Genomic DNA, 20,395 nt, shown 5'->3' on the forward strand with positions numbered 1-20,395 from the left:
TGTTGGCATGTGAAGTGTCAGAGTTGAATCCAAATCTCAGCTCCTCTACCTGCTACCTGTGACAATTCAGACAACTCCTTTAGCCTTTTCCACTTTGTCATGTGTGGAGTGGGAATTATATGACCTACCTCATGGGGTTATTATGAAGATTAAGTGAAACAGTGAGGTTTTGTGCCTGGCACAGGTTGCAAATTGAAAAGAATGGTAAATACTATTGGTATTCATTCTTAAGTGGTTAAGACTTCAGAGTGCTCGAGTCAGACAAACCTGGGGTGCAAATTCAGTTTTTTATAATTATATTTATTTGTGCTGGGTCTTCGTTGCTGCACAAGCTTTTCTATAGTTGTGGTGAGTAGGGGCTACTCTCTAGTTGCAGTGCACGACCTTCTCATAAGGGTGGCTTCTCTTGTTGCAGAGCACAGGCTCTAGAGCATTTGGGCTTCAGTAGTTGTGGCTCCTGGGCTCTAGAGCACAGGCTCAGTAGTTGTCATACATGGGCTTAGTTGGCCCTCGGCATGTGGGATCTTCCCAGATCAGGGATCAGACTCCTGTCTCCTGAACTGGCAGGCAGATTCTTTACCACTGAGCCACCAGGGAAGCCCTCTTCAATTTATTAACTCTACCTCTAAGTCTCAGTTTCTTCAACCCTCTGAGCATAATAGTGAGGACTAATGAAATAATACAGTGTGAAATACTTACAATGATTGGCACATTAATCAGTAAATTTGTTAGTAGCTGTAGCGTTATTTTAATTATCATTAACACAATCATCATTCCACGGAGACCCTGACCAAGGTACTGGTATATATTCAATTATTTCCAAATTTCCCCTATTGTAAACAATGCCATATACATACCTCTGTTTCCATCATAATCAACACACACACGAGTTCAGTAATTATTTGTTGAATTGAATCTGCTAAGTTCTACCAATAATCATGTCAAATACTTGAGGACAATGTGCATTGCTACAGAGATGCTGCAATGGGCTTCTATACTCCTTGTGTAATCAAATTTATGGCAATAGATTTAAGTGCATTATTCATTGTAATAAAACTCTGACACTTAGATTTACCTGAATTTCTGTGAAACAATCCCTGCTTTTATAATGGCATTTTCATTTTTGTCTTTTACACACCTAAGTGCTCCCTGTGGCTTCTCTTTACAAATAGGATTGTGTTGTAGAATCAACTCTAGCTCTATTAAGCAAAACTGGTGTTAGTTTAGAGGGTTTCTAATTAAAGGATATTTAGATTAATCAGAGGGTATTAATCAGATGTATTCATCAGTGATACCTCACAGAAAGTACAGGATGGCCAGAAGAAGAGCTACAGAGGTGGGGAAAAAAGCCACATGAAAAGATGCTAGATATTACTAGTCATTCAATTCAGTTCAGTCACTCAGTCGTGTCTGTCTCCTTGAGACCCCACGGACTGCAGCATGCCAGGCTTTCCTGTCCATCACCAACTCCTGGAGCCTACTCAAACTCATGTCCATCATGTTGGTGATGCCATCCAACCATCTCATCCTCTGTCATCCCCTTCTCCCACCTTCAATCTTTCCTAGCATCAGGGTCTTTTCCAATGAGTCAGTTCTTCGCATCAGGTGGCCAAAGTATTGGAGTTTCAGCTTCACCATCAGTCCTTCCAATGAATATTCAGGACTGATTTCCTTTAGGATGGACTGGTTGGATCTCCTTGCTGTCCAAGGGACTCTCAAGAGTCTTCTCCAACATCACAGTTCAAAAGCATCAATTATTTGGCACTCGGCTTTCTTTATAGTCCAACTCTCAAATCCATACATGACTACTGGAAAAGCCATAGCTTTGACTAGACAGACCTTTGTTGGCAAAGTAATGCCTCTGCTTTCTAATTTGCTGTTTAGGTTGGTCATAGCTTTTCTTCCAAGGGGCAAGCGTCTTTTAATTTCATGGCTGCAGTCACCATTTGCAGTGATTTTGGAGCCCCCAAAAATAAACTCTGTCACTGTTTCCATTGTTTCCTCATCTATTTGCCATGAATTGATGGGACCAGACGCCATGATCTTGAGTTTTAACCCAACTTTTTCACTCTCCTCTTTCACTTTCATCAAGAGGCTCTTTAGTGCTTCTTTGCTTTCTGCCATAAGGATGGTGTCATCTGAGTATGTGAGGTTACTGATATTTCTCCCGGCAGTCTTGATTCCAGCGTATGCTTCACCCAGCCTGGCATTTCGCATGACGTACTCTGCATGTAAGTTGAATAAGCAGGGTGACAGTATATAGCTTTGACGTACTCCTTTCCCGATTTGGAACTAGTCTGTTGTTCCATGTCCAGTTCTAACTGTTGCTTCTTGACCTGCATAGAGATTTCTCCAGAGGCAGGTCAGGTGGTCTGATATTCCCATCTCTTGAAGAATTTTCCACAGTTTGTTGTGATCCACACAGTCGGAGGCTTTGGTATTAGAGAAATGCAAATTAAAACTATAATGAGACACGACTATCCGAATGGCTAGAATTTTTAAGACGTATCATCAATTCCTGATGATGATGCAGAGCAACTGAAACACTCATACACTGCTGGTGGGAACACAAGATTGTATAGCCATTTTTGAAGACAGTTTGGTATTTTGAAAATAGCTGCCATTCAAACCAGACTTTCCACTCCTTGGTATTGGTCCAAGAGAAATAAAAACTGCAAGTCCAAAACAAAAACCTGTGCCCAAATGTTTATAGTAGCTTAATTCATAATAGTCCAAAACAGGAGACAACCCAAATGTCCATCAACCAGCATACAGATAAACAATTTGTGGTATATCCATACCCTCGAATACTACTCAGACTCAGCAATGAAAAGGAACATATACATGCAACAGCATGAATGAATCTCAAAAACAAATGAAAAAAGGCACGCAGTAGATGCTAAATATTCTGTGGTTCCATTTGTAAGACATTCTAGAAAACTGTCTCTGCCCTGTTAGACTGTGATCTCTTTGACCTGATACAGCTCCTAACACCAGGATTGCATCAGAATCAGTGAACTGGAAGCAGAAATGGCTAAATTTGATCAGTTTAGGGAATAAGTTTTAGCACTGAAGTGAATCAGGGATCTAGATTTGGCCAAAGGTCAGTATAAGGTAGCCTGGGGTGAATCAGAGTGTACCAGACTGTTAACAGGAGGACAGGGAGCAAGGTGAAGCCTGCTGGATGTGACATCATGAATATCAGCTCTAATGGATCCTACACAAGTTCATCCACTCACATAGCTGTCAGCCTCCAGAGAATGTAACCTTTCTTTGATGATCACTAGTTAAAGCTGATTGCAGTTGCTATCAAGGGTCTGGTTTACCTGCCTTTGACAAATTTCCAGTTGTACTTTGCTTGTCCATTTGCAGTATGCTTTACTGACCCTCTTCAACAACTCTTAAGAACTGGCACTTAAGAGACCCCACTTACAAACCAGGTTGACCCCAGAGTTGCATCAGTTTAATCGTGCTCCTAGTTATTTTCTGGCAAACATAAGAATCCAAAGCAAAGGACCGTCTTAATTGAAGTGTTTTTAATATGACATATTCTATAATGCTAAGCTTGGCTCAGATGTAACCTGTACCTTATAAATACAACATGTGCTGTAAAGAAAAGAGCCTGTGGTTTAACTCACAAACTTAGATTCTGGTCCCTGGACTCCACCTGTTCACCCTTGGCTTGGCCACTTAGCCTCTCGTTTAACTTCTAGGGTGAATGAAGCACGTGGACTGATGCTCCAACATGAATCCCATGATTCTGAGGGTAGTTGGGAGGATGATTGGGAGGATGAATAGAAAAACTTTTCTATTATTAGACTTAAGAGTTTTTAGACCTGACTTTTAGACTTTTCAGGTCTCAGACTGGCAGGCTTCAGCTGTGTCCAGTGTTTACATTATAACATACCTATTTTGGGGAAAAAGAACTGGCAAGGTTTATAGATAAGGATGGAAAAGTACTTAGTTTGTTCTTGGAACTAGTGGCCCATAATCAGGTTTTTATACTTTTCCTTAGAGGTGTATATTGCAATAACTCACTGTAAGTAACAATGTTATTGCTCATATTAAATATTCTTTAAGTAGTTTTTCCACATCTTTCAAAGAGTTGTGTTTTCTTCTAGGAAAGCAGATTTTTGACATGGTGGTACCCTTTTTTAAGCTCTTAATCTAGTTCCTTTTATGTCAGTGAAACCTTAATATTTAAAAATGAAATATCAGTAACTAGTCCTATAGAGACTTTTGACTATATAAGCCAGAATTCCAAAGTAAAGTCTTTGATGCATATGTGCATTTTTAATTTCTTATTTTTTCAACTCTTCTATACCAGTTCTCTCTTTGTAGTCAAATTCATTGTAATCCCATCACAAAAGTGTTGATCTTTTAGTAACCTTTATTGAAGCATTGTATTAATCCACATTCCCGCACGGTAACAGACGGTTTGTATCAAACAAATCATGCAGCTTAGCTCAGGCCCCATATGGAACTAATAAGCCACGCAATAAGTGGCCTTGTGTAGATGCATATGGCTTGGAAGGGTGAGAGTGTGTGTGTATGTTGTCTAAACTGAATTTCTCCTGCCAAAATCTAAATGACAGAATAATTCTTGAGCCCCCAGTGTCTTTCCCAGCCTGGAAAAATTGAGTGTTTAAAAAATAAAAATAAAATCGAGCACTTTGATATTAAATTAGGCCTCTTAGCTCAATAGGAGGATGCTCACTGAGTACAAGAACTCAGCATTTTATTTCTCAAAAGTACAATCACACTTTATTTTAAAATATGATCTCCAGAGCTGCAAAAGACTTACCTAGTCAGTGGAGCACCATTTATCAAGCTGTATGAACTAGTTAATTTCAACTACAAGAGTTCTAACATCATAGTTGATCTGTTTATATAGTGATTTGAAATGAACCCCACATGTGACTTTGGGAAAAACTATCTTTATACAAAAAGGTGGTGTGGGAGAGGAAAATGGAGCAACGATAGCTAATGGAATTGACATGGCCAGTTGTCTGCTGAGGGCTGAATGTATCCCTGGCTCTGATTTTCTTTTTTGTTGTTGTTCCAGTAACCACAGAGCTAGATCTTCCTGGTGGCTGTGGTGATTGTTGTTCAGTCACTCAGTCATGTCTTACTCTTTGCAATCCCATGGACTACAACACACAAGGCTTTCCTGTCCCTCACTATCTTCTGGACTTTGCTCAAAGTCCTGTCCATCGAGTCTATGATGCCATCCAACTATCTCATCCTCTGTTGCCCCCTTCTCCTGGTTGTTTTAGTATAAGGGTTTTCTTTTGCTAGTAGACCATAGTATTTGTTAATTTTTCCAGGGAAACCACTGAACATTGCTTCTCCTCACTTCGCATCTAATTTGTCATCTGCATGTCGTTTTCACCTACTAGCCTACCATAGAGTTGCACAGAAATTAAACAGCTCCCATGGAATCCTAAGCCAATCAGAGTGAAGCTGAAATTCAAGCTAATTGAAACCAAAATTCCACTTACAACTGCTTAGACTCTTTGGGTGGTAGTGCAGTAGGTGCAGTAGGAAGTTGTTACAAAAGGTGTTTATTTCAGAGACTAATTTGAAGCAGTTAGACAGACCCAAAGCAACATTTTATTTGCCTGGGTTTCTTGGCATCTGCCTTCCCCAATCAGAATTGAGACCAGAGGGAGCTCCTTTTAGGGAAGTGTAGCATTTATTGATAGTAGTTCGTAAGGGCAGATTTTTATGGAATGTTGATGTAAGATTTCTCACAAAAAAGAATACTTTAGTCTTTAAATCTATCCTTCACAGCTGCCTCCTAGTTCACTTTCCCGCTTGAAACCCTGTAGTAGATTCTTAGTGCTGTCAAGGAAGATAAATCTGAATCCTTGAGCTAAGTGTTCTAGGCCCTTGTTGCTGTTTTTAAATAGCCTTTATTTTTCAGAACAGTTGAAGTTCACAACAAAATTAAGCAGAAAGAAAACTAGCCGTATATATCCATATTATTTTATGATGCACTATTTTAGAGAACAGAAAATGTAACAAAAGGACTATATATTTATAAAAGAAACAGAGAAAAGCACAAAAATAAAGTGATTAACCACATTTTCCTAGCACTCAAGGAAAACTGCTGTTAGAACTTCATTCTTCAGGATCTTTTTCTGTGTTTATGTAAGCATAGATATATTTTTCAAAGACTGATGTCATGCCGTACATAGTATCACTTGGCATTTTTAGTTAACAATCCCTTCTCACTAGACTCGTGATAGTTTTAATGAATACTCTATAAAAATCAGGCCTCAGGAGTGTCCATTCTATATAGAAATCCTGATTGAACTCTTATGACAATTTTATGAGACAAACATTGTTGGTCCTGTTTTATAGAAGAGGCACAGACTGGTTCTATACCTTGTTCAAGGTTATACACATTACACGGTGAGAAGTAGACTCTGGGCCCAGCCAGTCAGTCAGAAGGCAGAGAACTAATTTGTGGTCCCTTCTCTCCTTTCTGTGTCCTTAGACTTTCTTCTTGGCCTCACGCCTTCTTTAACTTGCTTTTACTAATACCTTACCAGGGAGTTAACTTGTGAAAGAATCACTTAATAAAAATTTAGATTTGTTCCTTTCCTGAAGTATTTACATTTTAATTCACATTTACGTTTTAATAGTGGGTCATCTCTACCTGATATAGTAGAATATTAGGCTGGACCCCATTTTACTCCCTCCATTTTTAGACACTTCCCTTATGGTGTCTAGAAGTGTATCTTCTGTTGACTCTTCCATCAGACTTACGCCTCAGTGAACACATGAAGGTTTGACACCCTCTTATCCAGCTTTGACTTCTGACACATCAGAAGTGAGCAAAACCAGAAATGGGGCTGAGTGGGTCAGTGTTCCTTCGTCATTCACATTGTAAAGGTGCACTCCCCTAGCCATATTTTAAATGTAGAGATGCATGATTCAAACCTATAATTTTTAGAGCATTTTAAAGTTGGAGAAGACTCTTGAGAGGCCCTTGGACTGCAAGGAGATCCAGCCAGTCCATCCTAAAGGAGATCAGTCCTGGGTGTTCATTGGAAGGACTGATGTTGAAGCTGAAACTTCAATACTTTGGCCACCTGATGCCAAGAGTTGACTCATTTGAAAAGACCCTGATGCTGGGAAAGATTGAGGGCAGGAGGAGAAGGGGACAACAGGATGAGATGGTTGGATGGCATCACTGACTCAATGGACATGGGTTTGGGTGGACTCCGGGGGTTGGTGATGGACAGGGAGGCCTGGCGTGCTGCAGTTCATGGGGTCGCAAAGAGTCAGACAGGACTGAGCAACTGAACTGAACTGAACTGAAAGTGGAGTCAGAACTTTGAAAGTCTCTTGGAGATGATCTAGTCCAGCAGGGTTTAAACTCCAGATGGGAATGCCTCTTTGGTTCCAACTCTACTCCTCCACAATTGTCTTCAGTGTCCTATTTGTTTTACCCTTTGGGCTTCTACATAACATTTCATGTGAATAAAGGATTCCGTGGCTACCAGGAAAGGTAATTTGACAATTATTTGAGTAGCCCTAGCAGGGAAGGGTGGAAAAGGCAATGGCACCCCACCCCAGTACTCTTGCTGGAAAATCCCATGGACGGAGGAGCCTGGTAGGCTGCAGTCCATGGGGTCGCTAAGAGTCCGACGCGACTGAGCGACTTCACTTTCACTTTTCACTTTTATGCATTGGAGAAGGAAATGGCAACCCACTCCATTGTTCTTTCCTGAAGAATCCCAGGGACGGCGGAGCCTGGTGGGCTGCCGTCTATGGGGTCACATAGAGTCGGACACGACTGAGGTGACTTAGCAGCAGCAGCAGGGAAGGGACTTGCTCATGGCCATAGAGCAGAACTGTGTCTGTCACCCAGGTCTACTGACTACCCACATCATGTGTCAAACTTCCTGCTTCACTGTGCAATTATTTTAAAGATATTAATATGTGTATGTGTTTATTGTTGCCTTTCTGGAGTGCTTGTAGTGAGGAACTTAGTAAATTAGTAAAAATTATTTTTTAAAAAAGTGAACTGTGTACTTAAGATTTTTTTCCTTTGATTTGAGCTCTGTTCTCCTTTTCCGACTCTCATCCTAATTAAGTGATAAGGTGTTTTTGAGCACCTATCTTATGCCTAGTTTAGTGGCAGATGCTGTGATAATATATAGAGAGAGTATATATGTAGCATAATGATAATAGGTACAGTGTATTGACCACTTACTATGTATCAGCTATTGGTTTTGGTACCCCAACATACTATATTGTATTTACACTTTACAGTAGCTCTGCAGGGCAGATAACATCCGCATTTACAAGAAGTGACAAAACTAAAGTCAGACAACTAGTAGGTGACAGCACTGGTGTTCAAACCCAGATCTTCTGCATCTAAGCTCATTCCATGTGTCATGATGCCTCTCATTTCCTCCCATACAGCATTAATTTTAACTTACTAACAAATATGTATTAAGTATATATTCATTTAGTTTAGGCTTTCCAAAGACTGCAGATGGAAAGGTGGTGTAAGAAGGGATTTGGCAGAGGGGTAAAATGCCCCCTTACCTTGGAATAATCAGAGAGCTTCCTACAGGAAATAGAACTGGTGTTGGCGCTTTCAGAGTGTATAGAATAGACAGATAGAGGATGCCTAGAGGGAGACTTAGTGACAGGAAAGAGAGTCTCTATCAGAGAGGTGAGTTCCAATAGCCAATATTGGAAAGCTTTTATATATATATATATATATATATATATATATATATATATATATATATAGGGGACTTCATGGTAAACAAATTAAATATACTCATTTATGTCAGGCCTTAATGAAATGCTTCTAATAAAGACAAAGTAGTTTAAAATTGCAAACACACAAAGATGAAAAGAACAGAAGAGACAAGAGCAGGTATTAGAGTCGACAACATTTTAGAAAATCACAAGCAGATAAATGATAAACTGTGAGTAGGCAGAATGAAGAAAACCAAAACCTAAAGCCTTCAAGAAGCAATGTAGTTCAAGCCATAGAACTCCAGAGTGACTTATTTCACTTAGCATAGTACCCTCTAGGTCTATCCATGTTGTTGCAAATAGCAGGATTTCATTCTCTTTTATGACTCAGTAATATTCCCGTGTATGTCTCTGCATTCACATGTATACCCCATCTCTTTTTTATCCATTTATCTACTGATAGGCACTAGCTTGCTTCCATATTGTGGCTATTGTGAATAATGCAGCAATGAACATAGGGGTGCATCCTCCAATCCTCAGCTAGTCCTGCCAATATACAGACTATCTGTTCAGCATTTTAAAGTTTCATTCATAAAGAAGAATTGACAACCAAAGATTTCTGGACATTAAAGAAAGCCTGTAATTTTTTCTTAAGGCTGAAACAAAAACAAAAAAGAAAAAAATTCAAAAGTAACAGAAAGTGAAGATAGAGGAGACAGAAAATAAAAATAACAATAAAGATAATAAAAAATAATCAAAATTAGAGGATAAGAGTTTTCATATTGAAAGGACTCACTAGCAAGGAAAACAAAAGCAATATAAACAAATGGGACTATATCAGACTGAAAATATTTTGCACAACAAAGGAAACAATGAACAAAATGAACAGACTACCTACTGAATGGGAGAAGATATTTGTAAGAGATATATCTGAAAAGGAATTAATACCCAAATTATAAAGAACTCAGGCAACGCAACATCAAAAAAACAGCCAACCCAATTAAAATATGGACAGAGGACCTGAATAGACATTTTTCCAAAGAAGACACAGAGATGACCAATGGACACATGAGAAGATGCTCAACATCATTAATCACCAGGGAAATGCAAATCAAAACTACAGCGACCTCACATCTGTCAGAATGACTGTTATGAAAAAGACAAGAAATAACAAGTGATGACAAGAATGTGGAGAAAAGTGAACACTTGTACACTGTTGGTATTTTTCCAAAGAAACCAAAAACACTAATTTGAAAAGACAAATACACCCATATTGCTGCATTATTCACGATATCCATGATATGGAAGCAACCTAAGTGCTCATCAGTAGATGAATGGATGAAGATGATGTGGGGCATACACACACATACACTGGAACATTATTCAACCATAAAAGAGAATAAAATCTTGCCATTTGCAACAACATGGATAGACCTAGAAGATATTATGCTATAAAGTGAAATAAATCAGAGAAAGACAGATGCTATATGATTTCACTTACACATGCAATCTAAAAAACAAAACAAATGAATAAGCATAACAAAACAGAAAGAAGAGTCATTGCTACAGAGAACAAACACGACGTTGCCAGAGGAAGGTCAGTAAGTGGGGGCTGAGTGAAATAGGTGAGGGTAATTAAGAGACACAAACTTTCAGGTACAAGACAGATGAGCCACAGGGGTGAAATGTACAGTGTGGTAAATATAGTCAATGTAGTATCTCTGTATGGTGACAGATGGTAGCTACATTTATTGTGATGATCATTTTGTAATATATAGAAATAATCGAATCACTGTGTTTTGTACCAGGAACTAACATAGTGTTTTAGGTCAGTTTTACTTCAAAAATAAACTCATAGAAAGAGATCAGATTTCTGGTTACTAGAGGTGGGGGTGAATTGGGGTGGTGGGAGTGGAATTGGGTGAAAGTGGTCAAAAGGTACAAACTTCCAGTTGTAAGACAAATAACTGCTAGGGGTGTATTGTATACCATGATTAATATTTTAACACTTCTGTATGTTATATATGAAAGTTAAGAGAGTAAGTTTTAAGAGTTCCCATTACAAGGAAAAGATTTTTTTCTTTAATTTTGTGTCTATATGAGATGATGGGTGTTCTCTAAATTTACTGTGGTATTCATTTCATGATATGTATATAAGTCAAATCACTATGCTGCACACCTTTAACTTATACAGAATTGTATGTCAGTTATATCTCAATAAAGCTGGAAGGAAATAAGAACAAAGGACTCAGTAAATTCAGACCAAAATAGTAAATGATAAAAGACCCAAACAAAAGCTTATCATTGTGATATTTCTGAATACTGACATTAAAGAATAAAATCCTAAAGAGAAGAATCACCTCACACACATGGATCAGGAATCAGAATGTTATCAGGTTTCTCAGTTGCTATATGCAAAATTAAACGATAGTGAAACAACATTCCAAAGGAAAAATCATTACAGCCTTGAATTTTATACCCAAGCAAACTATCATTCAAGTATGAGAATGGAATTAAAGATATTTTTTAAGTATTCAGAGTGTTAAAAAAGATACCTCTCATGTGGCCCTTTTCCAGAAATCCATTATAGAATCAGTTCAGTTCAGTCTCTCAGTCATGTCCAACTCTTTGCGACCCCATGAACCACAGCCAGACCTCCCTGTCCATCACCAACCCCCGGAGTCCCCCCAAACTCATGTCCATTGAGTCGGTAATGCCATCCAGCCATCTCATGCTCTGTCATCCCCTTCTCCTCCTGCCCTCAATCTTTCCCAGCATCAGGGTCTTTTCAGAAGAGTCCAGGGGACTCTAAGAGTCTTCTCCAACACCACAGTTCAAAAACATCAATTATTCTCACTCAGCTTTCTTTATAGTCCAACTCTTACATCCATACATGACTACTGGAAAAACCATAGCTTTGACTAAACGGACCTTTGTCAGCAGAGTAATGTCTCTGCTTTTTAATATCCTGTCTAGGTTATTATATTCTAGAGAATATGTATACTATTATAGAATATGCTCCACCAAAATGAGGCAGTAAATCAAGGAACAAGTGATGAGTTCTAGGAAACAACAGCCTCAACACAATGACAGTCAGCCCTCTGTATCCACTGATGTAAAACCTGGGTATGGGGTATGGAGGGTTGAATGTTCACTGTATATACAACACCATTTTAGATGAGGGACTTGAACATCTGCAGTTTTTGGTATCTGCAGGGGCTCCTGGAGCCAGTCCCTTTGGGATATAGAGGGGTGACAGTAAACAAAATTTCTAGGATGATGGTGAAAGAAAGTTCTAAATAGGTAATAAGAGAACCAGCCTAGAGAACAAATTGTTCAGATTGGAGCAGAGAGAAGGTACTGCAGGAAATACTCTCCAAGGGATGGAGAATGGGCTTGATAGGTTGTTATATGGTGTCTTTATTAACCAGATTGGAAGGATTTAAGGTTTTGTCCTAATTGGGGGAGGATCTAGTGATAGGTACATGGGCACTCAACAAGTGGGATAAATGGCAATTATCATTTCAGGAAAAACAAACATAAGACAAAAAAGGAATAGTATATTATATGGCTTAGCAATGAACAGTATATTTGTAGGTGTAAGGTAAATACTAAATATTGATTTAACAAAAAATGTTACCTTCCAAAATAATTGGATATCTTAAGAGAATGAGGAAAAGTGTATTTGAGAGAGTGGGCAGTTAAATCCTCATATTCTTTAATAAAAAGTAGGTAATGTATGGGTAAGGAGATAAAATGTATTAAGAAAAGTAATAAAAGGGCTAAATTCTCATTTTGCATAACAGGAACATAGTAGATGATGTCTAAATGAGAGGGAAGGAATAAGAAATATTAGTATAAGTGTATTTAGAAATATGAAGGTAAAGAAAAAAACAACTAAAAGTGGTCACTACTGAAGAGCAAAGAACTGTTGCTTTTTCATTATAAGCCTTTTAGTAGTTTAGACTTAAAACATTATATGTACTTTGTTTTAAATTTTTTACACACACACACACAGACTTTGGCCACCTGATGCAAAGAGCCAACTCACTGGAAAAGACCCTCATGCTGGAAAAGATTGAAGGCAGGAGGAGAAGGGGACGACAGAGGACGAGATGGTTGGATGGCATCACTGACTCAATGAGCACGAGTTTGAGCAGGCTCAGGGAGACAGAGAAGGACAGGGAAGCCTGGCGTGCTGCAGTCCATGGGATAGCAGAGAGACAGACCTGACTTGGCGACTGAACAGCATATATGTACTATGTGGGAATTTCTATTTTAGTTCTATATGTTGAAGACTGAAAGGGTGACACGACAAAGGATTCAGAGCTGTTACTGAGAGGTTCTAGCCTTGGCTTTGTCCCTTATCAGCTCTGATACCTTGGGCAGGACACTTGCCCTATTGAGTCTTAGTTTCTTCACTTATGAAAAAATGGAGGATGGAAAAGATGATCTCCATAATCTTTTTAAAGCTATGATATCCCAAGATTCTATGATAAAAATAATGCTAGGCAGCAAATGAGGAGTTAAGATTTGGGTGGAGACTTGAAATTCCCACATTTTCCTTTTTTAGTCGAAATCAGACTTGGAAAGAAATGTTCATTGTGGTCTCTGAAAAGAATTCAACACCCACCTTCCATTGTTGAGCCTGGGGCAGGCAGTTGACTACATACTGGCTCAGGGACACATAGCTTAGTGTTATTTTAGTATGGGGTGGTTTTACTTTTTTGATATTTAATATTTTTCAGTATGAATCACAGGTGAAATTTCCATGCCATGTGTAAACAATTTCACTTTTTTATTGAAACAATGAATTCAGGAATGTCATATTGGGATGTCAGCCATTTTGCTTTTATCAGTGTATGGAAAAAATGCTTTTATATTAATATAAGAAATGATGTCATATAATATGGAGGAGATCTTATAATTCAAGGTCAGCAAATCTCAGAAGGTGATTTAGGTCACCAAGCTAGATTTGGAAAAGGAAAAGAATATTTTCCCTTTGTCTTCCCAAGGTTTGGGGTTTTGTTTTTTTCTAACCAATTTTCCTCTCAGACTTTGGGGTAGCTGGTCGAGTTGCATGATTGTGAAAAGGAGGCTCTGACTAATAATATCTTTGCCATTGAATCGTGTGGCTCTGAAGAAATTTCTTCCTCTTTCTGGGCTTCAGTTTTCCCATCTGCACAAGAAAAGGGTTAACAAGATACCTTTTAGCTTTAAGATTCTATGTTTCTTCCTCCTTATTTTATGTGTATGTTCTGACCATTAAAGAGACCTGATTAGGTTTGGGGGTTTTCTTTTGAAAGTTCAGTGTAGTGAGAGTGAACTCTTTGTTAAATGTCACTCACTCCCACTTAAGTGAAAAGTCAGTTGAGTACTAGATACAAACAAAAGAAAACTTACTTTGATTTTTTGTTGATAGTAGTTTTATTTTTTTGAAGAGGAAAATATTTAAAGTTTAACTTAGCCACTTTTATATTAGGTGCTGGAAAAGCAAAACTTTAAGGCAGATGACCCTTCATATATGTACATCAGTATGCAGTTTACAAAGTCCTTTCTTCATATATATTATGTCATTTGAAAAATAACATTTCTACAGGGCTGTGTTGTACACTTACTGTGTATTTGACATCATGTGTGTGTGTATGAATATGCACATTATACTTAACCTCGGATCTTTATTATGCTTGGTGAGGAAGCAAATAGTCTTCAGAGACAAAGTGAGAGGAGGCAGGAACAGACAAATGAAAACCATTTAGTAGGTTACCCAAGACATTTAGAAGGGCACTGAATTGTAGAAAAACGGCCTCTAGCAGAAATAAGTAAAACTAAGAGCAGATCTTAGCCATAGGCCATAGCAACTCTGTTCTCTGGTCCTAGAGAAAAAGGAAAGCTAGAAGCATGAGAGAAATAACATAAAGCACAGCCTCTGCCAAAAGTGATTTGCTCTTTATTTGTTTGTGTGTTAGTCACTCAGTCGTGTCCGACTCTGCAACCCCATGGACTGTAGCCCACCAGGCTCCTTTGTCCATCAGATTCTCCAGGCAAGAATACTGGAGTGGGTTGCCATCTCCTTCTCCATTTATTTGTTTAATAAGCATGAAATGAGCTCTAGCACTGTGTCAGATACTTGAGCATCAGAGACACATACAACATGAACCTTATTCTTGATTCTACAAAGGGAAGAGTCAGTGAAAGAAGGGCTGAATGTGCTCAGAGTGTGTAATCCCAGCCTTCAGTACCTAAAATGAAATGCTGGCTTTATGGTATGTAACCCTGGGATTGATGGTAGCAAACTCTACAGGGGTCTTGGATATAATCCTGATTCCATGTAGTTGGTCATTCTTAGTCTTCTCTCACTTCAGGAGGCAAGGGAGCAGAACGTGAGCAGACTCCCTTTAAACACCATCCAGAAAGTGTGGTTGGGATGGTGTTGGGATCATACAGTCACATTTCCTCATTAGAGTTTAAAGCAGAGGGAGGGGGACGACTTCTTTAGTGGGTCATGTTTGGGAAGCATTGCCTAGTATCTGCCAAAATTTAATTCTGTCTTTCCATCTTTGCAGCTAAGATATCAACATGGACTAGGGACTCCAGACTTGCGGCAAACCCTTCCTAACCTGAAAAACTTCATGGAGCATGGACTGATGGTCAGGTGGTAAGTACCCCCTCTCTGCCATACCCAGAAACCGCAATGTGGATAGTGATCCAGAGGAACTTGCCTGATTTCTGCTCCACACCTGCCTTCTGGGTTTTCTTCTGTAGTGAGATACCTGAAGAAAAGAAAAGGCAGCCGTCATACCTGTATAGGTCTAAGCTCCAGTCTGGTTAAGAGGGGGAAGCACCCTTGGGAGGGGGGTGGGTTCGAGGCGGTATTGTTTAGACATGGGAAGGTTGGCTGGGCGAGGAATTCTTGAATGCATGGTTGAGGCAGAGGCTGAAGGACAGCCATGTGATTTGTAAACGGGGGACATGGAACCTCCAGGACAGTAAAAAACATCAGGATCAGTGGTTGAGAATAAAGGGAAGAAAGCACACAAGCAGTAGGTCAGCTGTCAGGACGTCGTCTGAGACCAGGAGGGACAGACGTACGGGAAGGTTTCTCACGTGTGACGTCAGTGCCTGTTGTAACCATACAGGCAAGCTGCTGCCTAAAAGTGCTTTGCAGGATGGACACGGCCCTCTTCAAAAGACAAGGGGAAAGGGACCATCTGATGCAAAGAAGACATTAGATAATTAACTTGACTTGAATAAAAGGACAGCTGTTGGCTCTAGTCATTTAGTAATTTGAACCCTTGGATGATGGGCAATAACTTAGAAAATTATGTGCATTCAGATCAGGCCTTTAGAGTTAGACACCTGAGAGCAGCATGGTTTGCTCTAAGGAGCACTGGCTTCTGAGTCCCAGATCTTTTACTCATTTGCTATGTGAATTTTGTTGTTTTAAGTTTAGAGATTTCATCATTCATGGCAGATTTTTCAACATTTATCACAGTGTTCAGTTCAGTCGCTCAGTCGTGTCCAACTCTTTGCAACCCCATGGACCTCCTTGTCCATCGCCAACTCCCAGAGTTTACTCATACTCACGTCCAGTGAGTCGGTGATGCCATCCAACCATCTCATCCTCTATTGTCCCCTTCTCCTCCTGCCTTCCATCTTTCCCAGCACAGGGTCTTTTACAGTGACTCAGTTCTTCGTATCAGGTGGCCAAAGTGTTGGAGCTTCAGCTTCAACATCAGTCCTTCCAATGAACACCCAGGACTGATCTCCTTTAGGATGGACTGGTTGGATCTCCTTGCAGTCCAAGGGACTCTCAAGAGTCTTCTCCAACACCACAGTTCAAAAGCATCAATTCTTTGGCACTCAGCTTTCCTTAGAGTCCAACTCTCACATCCATACATGACTCCTGGAAAAAAGCATAGCTTTGACTAGACGGACCTTTGTCAGCAAAGTTAATGTCTCTGCTTTTTAACATGCTGTCTAGGTTGGTCATAACTTTTCTTCCAAGGAGCAAGCGTCTTTTAATTTCATGGCTGCAGTCACCATCTGCAGTGATTTTGGAGCCCAAAATAAAAGTCTATCACTGTTTCCATTGTTTCCCCATCTATTTGCCATGAAGTGGTGGGACCAGATGCCATGATCTTAGTTTTCTGAATGTTGAGTTTTAAGCCAACTTTTTCACTCTCTTCTTTCATTTTCATCAAGAGGCTGTTTAGTTCTTCTTTGCTTTCTGCCATAGGGTGGTGTCATCTGCATATCTGGGGCTATTGATATTTCTCCCGGCAATCTTGATTCCAACTTGTGCTTCCTCCAGCCCAGTGTTTTTCATGATGTACTCTGCATATAAGTTAAATAAGTAGGGTGACAATATACAGCCTTGACGTACTCCTTTTCCTATTTGGAACCAGTCTGTTGTTCCATGTCCAGTTCTAACTGTTGCTTCCTGACCTACATACAGGTTTCTCAAGAGGCAGGTCAGGTGGTCTGGTATTTCCATCTCTTTCAGAATTTTCCACAGTTTGTTGTGATCCACACAGTCAAAGACTTTGGCATAGTCAATTAAGCAGAAGTAAGATATTTTTCTGGAACTCTCTTGCTTTTCTGATGATCCAGCAGAGGTTGGCAATTTGGTCTCTGGTTCCACTGCCTTTTCTAAATCCAGCTTAACATCTGGAAGTTCACAGTTCACATACTGTTGAAGTCTGGCTTGGAGAATTTTGAACGTTACTTTGCTAGCATGTGAGATGAGTGCAATTGTGTGGTAGGTTGAACATTCTGTGGCATTGCCTTTCTTTGGGATTGGAATGAAAACTCACCTTTTCTAGTCCTGTGGCCACTGCTGAGTTTTCCAAATTTGCTGGCATATTGAGTGCAGCACTTTCACAGCATCATCTTTTACAATCTAAAATAGCTCAACTGGAATTCCATCACCTCCACTAACTTTGTTCGTAGTGATGCTTCCTAAGGCCCACTTGACTTCGCATTCCAGGATGTCTGACTCTAGCTTGGTGATCACACCACTGTGATTATCTGGGTCGTGAAGATCTTTTTTGTATAGTTCTTCTGTGTATTCTTGCCACCGCTTCTTAATATCTTCTGCTTCTTTTAGGTCCATACCATTTCTGTCCTTTATTGAGCCCATCTTTGCATGAAATTGTTTTCCTCTCTTTCTTTGCATTGATCACTTAGGAAGGCTTTCTTATCTCTCCTTGCTATTCTTTGAAACTCTGCAATCAAATGGGTATATCTTTGCTTTTCTCCTCTGCCTTTCACTTCTCTTCTATTCACAGCTCTTTGTAAGTCCTCCTTAGACAACCATTTTGCCTTTTTGCATTTCTTTTTCTTGGGAACGGTCTTGATCCCTGCCTCTTGTACAGTGTCATGACCTGTTTTTAAAAACCTTAGGTAAATACGTTATCCATATAACCATGTCACTTTAATTTTCTGATTTGCTGTCTGAATTTAAACTCCTGCCTCTCTAAAATGTAATTTCTTCATCTGCAGTCCCTGCCCATCTCACTGGTTTGTGGTGAGGATGAAATGAGATGGTAGGTGGAAAAATAATTTGTGAGGAGGAAAGTACAAAAATAGTTTCATTTTCTTCTGTGCCGTCAGGATAGGCCTTGAGGATAATAAAGTGACACCTGTGATTTACCGTCACTTTGTTTTTTTATTTTTGTCGCATGATCTTCAAAAATATGGATGTCTGACTTTAGACAAGACTGTTTTTAATCAAATATACAGTTGTTGAAAGAATTCTACTCAGAATATCAAAATCATCATAAAAAGTTAGTGTTGACATAGACCTGTATACCCTGAGGAATGAAGACTAGGAACTAAGTTTTAATGTAAAATAATAATTATTTTATCATCATTATTATTACTGTTACTTTTTAATTTTTTCACCACATTGTGTGGTGTGTGGAAGCTCAGCTCCCCAACCAGGGATCAAACCTGTACCGTCTGCGTTGGGAGTACAGAGTCTTAAGCCCTGGATCACTGGGAAATTCCCACTATTACTTTAACAGTGAGCTAGCAAGCATGTATTTAACACTGTCAGTGTTCAGTTCCATGATAGGTACTCTGGAGGTAACAGTAAGTATGAGGCTCAAGCCCTACCTTCAAGGGATTTGTGATCTGGTTGCAAACAAGGTACATAAATCATGAAAGGTTTTATAACACAAATGGTAAATTAAAATAATCAAATAGAGAGGCAACTCACTGCACTGCCTGATCAACCAACTAAAATAAATCTTGCTCAGTACAGACGGCACATTGTCTCAGTATCATTTATTGAAGAGTCCTTAACTTTTATCCACTGTTGATAATGCAGTCTGTTTCATATATCAAGTTAACTTACATATGGATCTATTTCCAGGTTCCTTATTCTGTTTCATTGTTTTATAGTCTATCTATAGGCTAGTACCATATTTTTAATTAATATAAGGTGTAATTTCTATAAGTCTTACTGAGGTTTGAGTATCTCTCTTCCTCCTAACATTTGGAACCACTTGAGAGAGGAGATATGAGACAGACTAACAGAAATCAAAATGTCAGTTTTATTACTGATAAAGCCACTTGGAAAATGCAGCTTTAGATCTATTATGAAAGCGCTTGCAAAGACATCACTCAAAATTAAACCTACTCTTGCAATCAGGATGTGAACTGGAGAACCCCAGGCTTCCCCGCCAGCAAGCAGCCCTTAACTATACTGTAGAGAGCTGTCCGGTGACTCCTGCAGAAACCCAGATGGGGCTAAGCCAAGAATACCCAGGTTTTATCTTTCCCTCTAAAGTCACCAATCAGAAAAGGCCCTCTTCCCCTAAGAGCAAGTAAGTGGGAGGATGGAGAGAGGCCAAGAGTGTTACTCTTAAATCATGTTCCTTCAAAGCAAGGGGAAAGGAAGATTTCCCCAACTTTCTTGATATCTGGTCTGGTGAGGCACCTACTTACGGTCCTTCTTCAAATCTCTTTTGGCTTTTCTTGATTTATGAATTGTATTTGAGTGATTTGACAGCTTTATGATATTGAGTCTTTCTGTGAACATGGTATCTCTTTATATGTTTTTTTTTTTTTTAAACACACCTCAGTGAAGTGTTAAAACTTTCTTCATAAAGGCCTTACACATCTTTTATTATATACTTAGTCCTTGGTAGCTTACCATTTTGGTTGCTGTTGTAAATTTTTTATTATAGCATCCAACTTCTTTGTGGCTAGTATAAAGGAACACCACTGATTTTGTATTTTGGAGAATGTATCCAGCAACCTTACTAAACATTAATTACAATAGTTTATCTTAGATTCTTTTGAGTTTTTCTGTGTATACAATCATTTTTTGAATGACGTTGTTATTTCTTCCTCTTTTTACAATTTTTATTATTTTTTGTTCTCATGTTCTATGGAAGAGGAGCAACACTAGTGGATAATAGTGATACAGTAATATAATAACAGTAGTCTTATTCCTGACTTTAAAAAGAATGCTTCTTTTCACCATTAAGTATTCTATTACAGGTTTAGATAGATGTTCTTTATTAGCAAAAGGAAGTTTCTTTCTGTTCCCAGCTCTCTAAGAGTTGTTTTTCTTGAAATTATGAATGTGTGCATTTTGAATTTTATAAAATGCTTATTATATTTATTGATATAATACTATATTTATTCTTCTTTACTG

General features: G+C 39.0%; 1 protein-coding gene across 4 annotated transcripts in view; it reads left to right on the forward strand.

The window, feature by feature from the left end:
- UVRAG (UV radiation resistance associated) overlaps positions 1 to 20,395 on the forward strand; it is a 319,155-nt gene that overhangs the window by 274,910 nt on the left and 23,850 nt on the right. For all 4 annotated transcript variants that reach the window (XM_043907751.1, XM_043907741.1, XM_043907747.1 and 1 more), the window contains one exon: positions 15,294 to 15,385. In XM_043907751.1, coding sequence (XP_043763686.1) covers positions 15,294 to 15,385 — 92 coding nt within the window. The remainder of the gene's footprint in view (positions 1 to 15,293; positions 15,386 to 20,395) is intronic.

The sequence above is a fragment of the Cervus elaphus genome, chromosome 1 (genome assembly GCF_910594005.1).
Source record: "Cervus elaphus chromosome 1, mCerEla1.1, whole genome shotgun sequence".
NCBI lineage: Eukaryota > Metazoa > Chordata > Mammalia > Artiodactyla > Cervidae > Cervus > Cervus elaphus.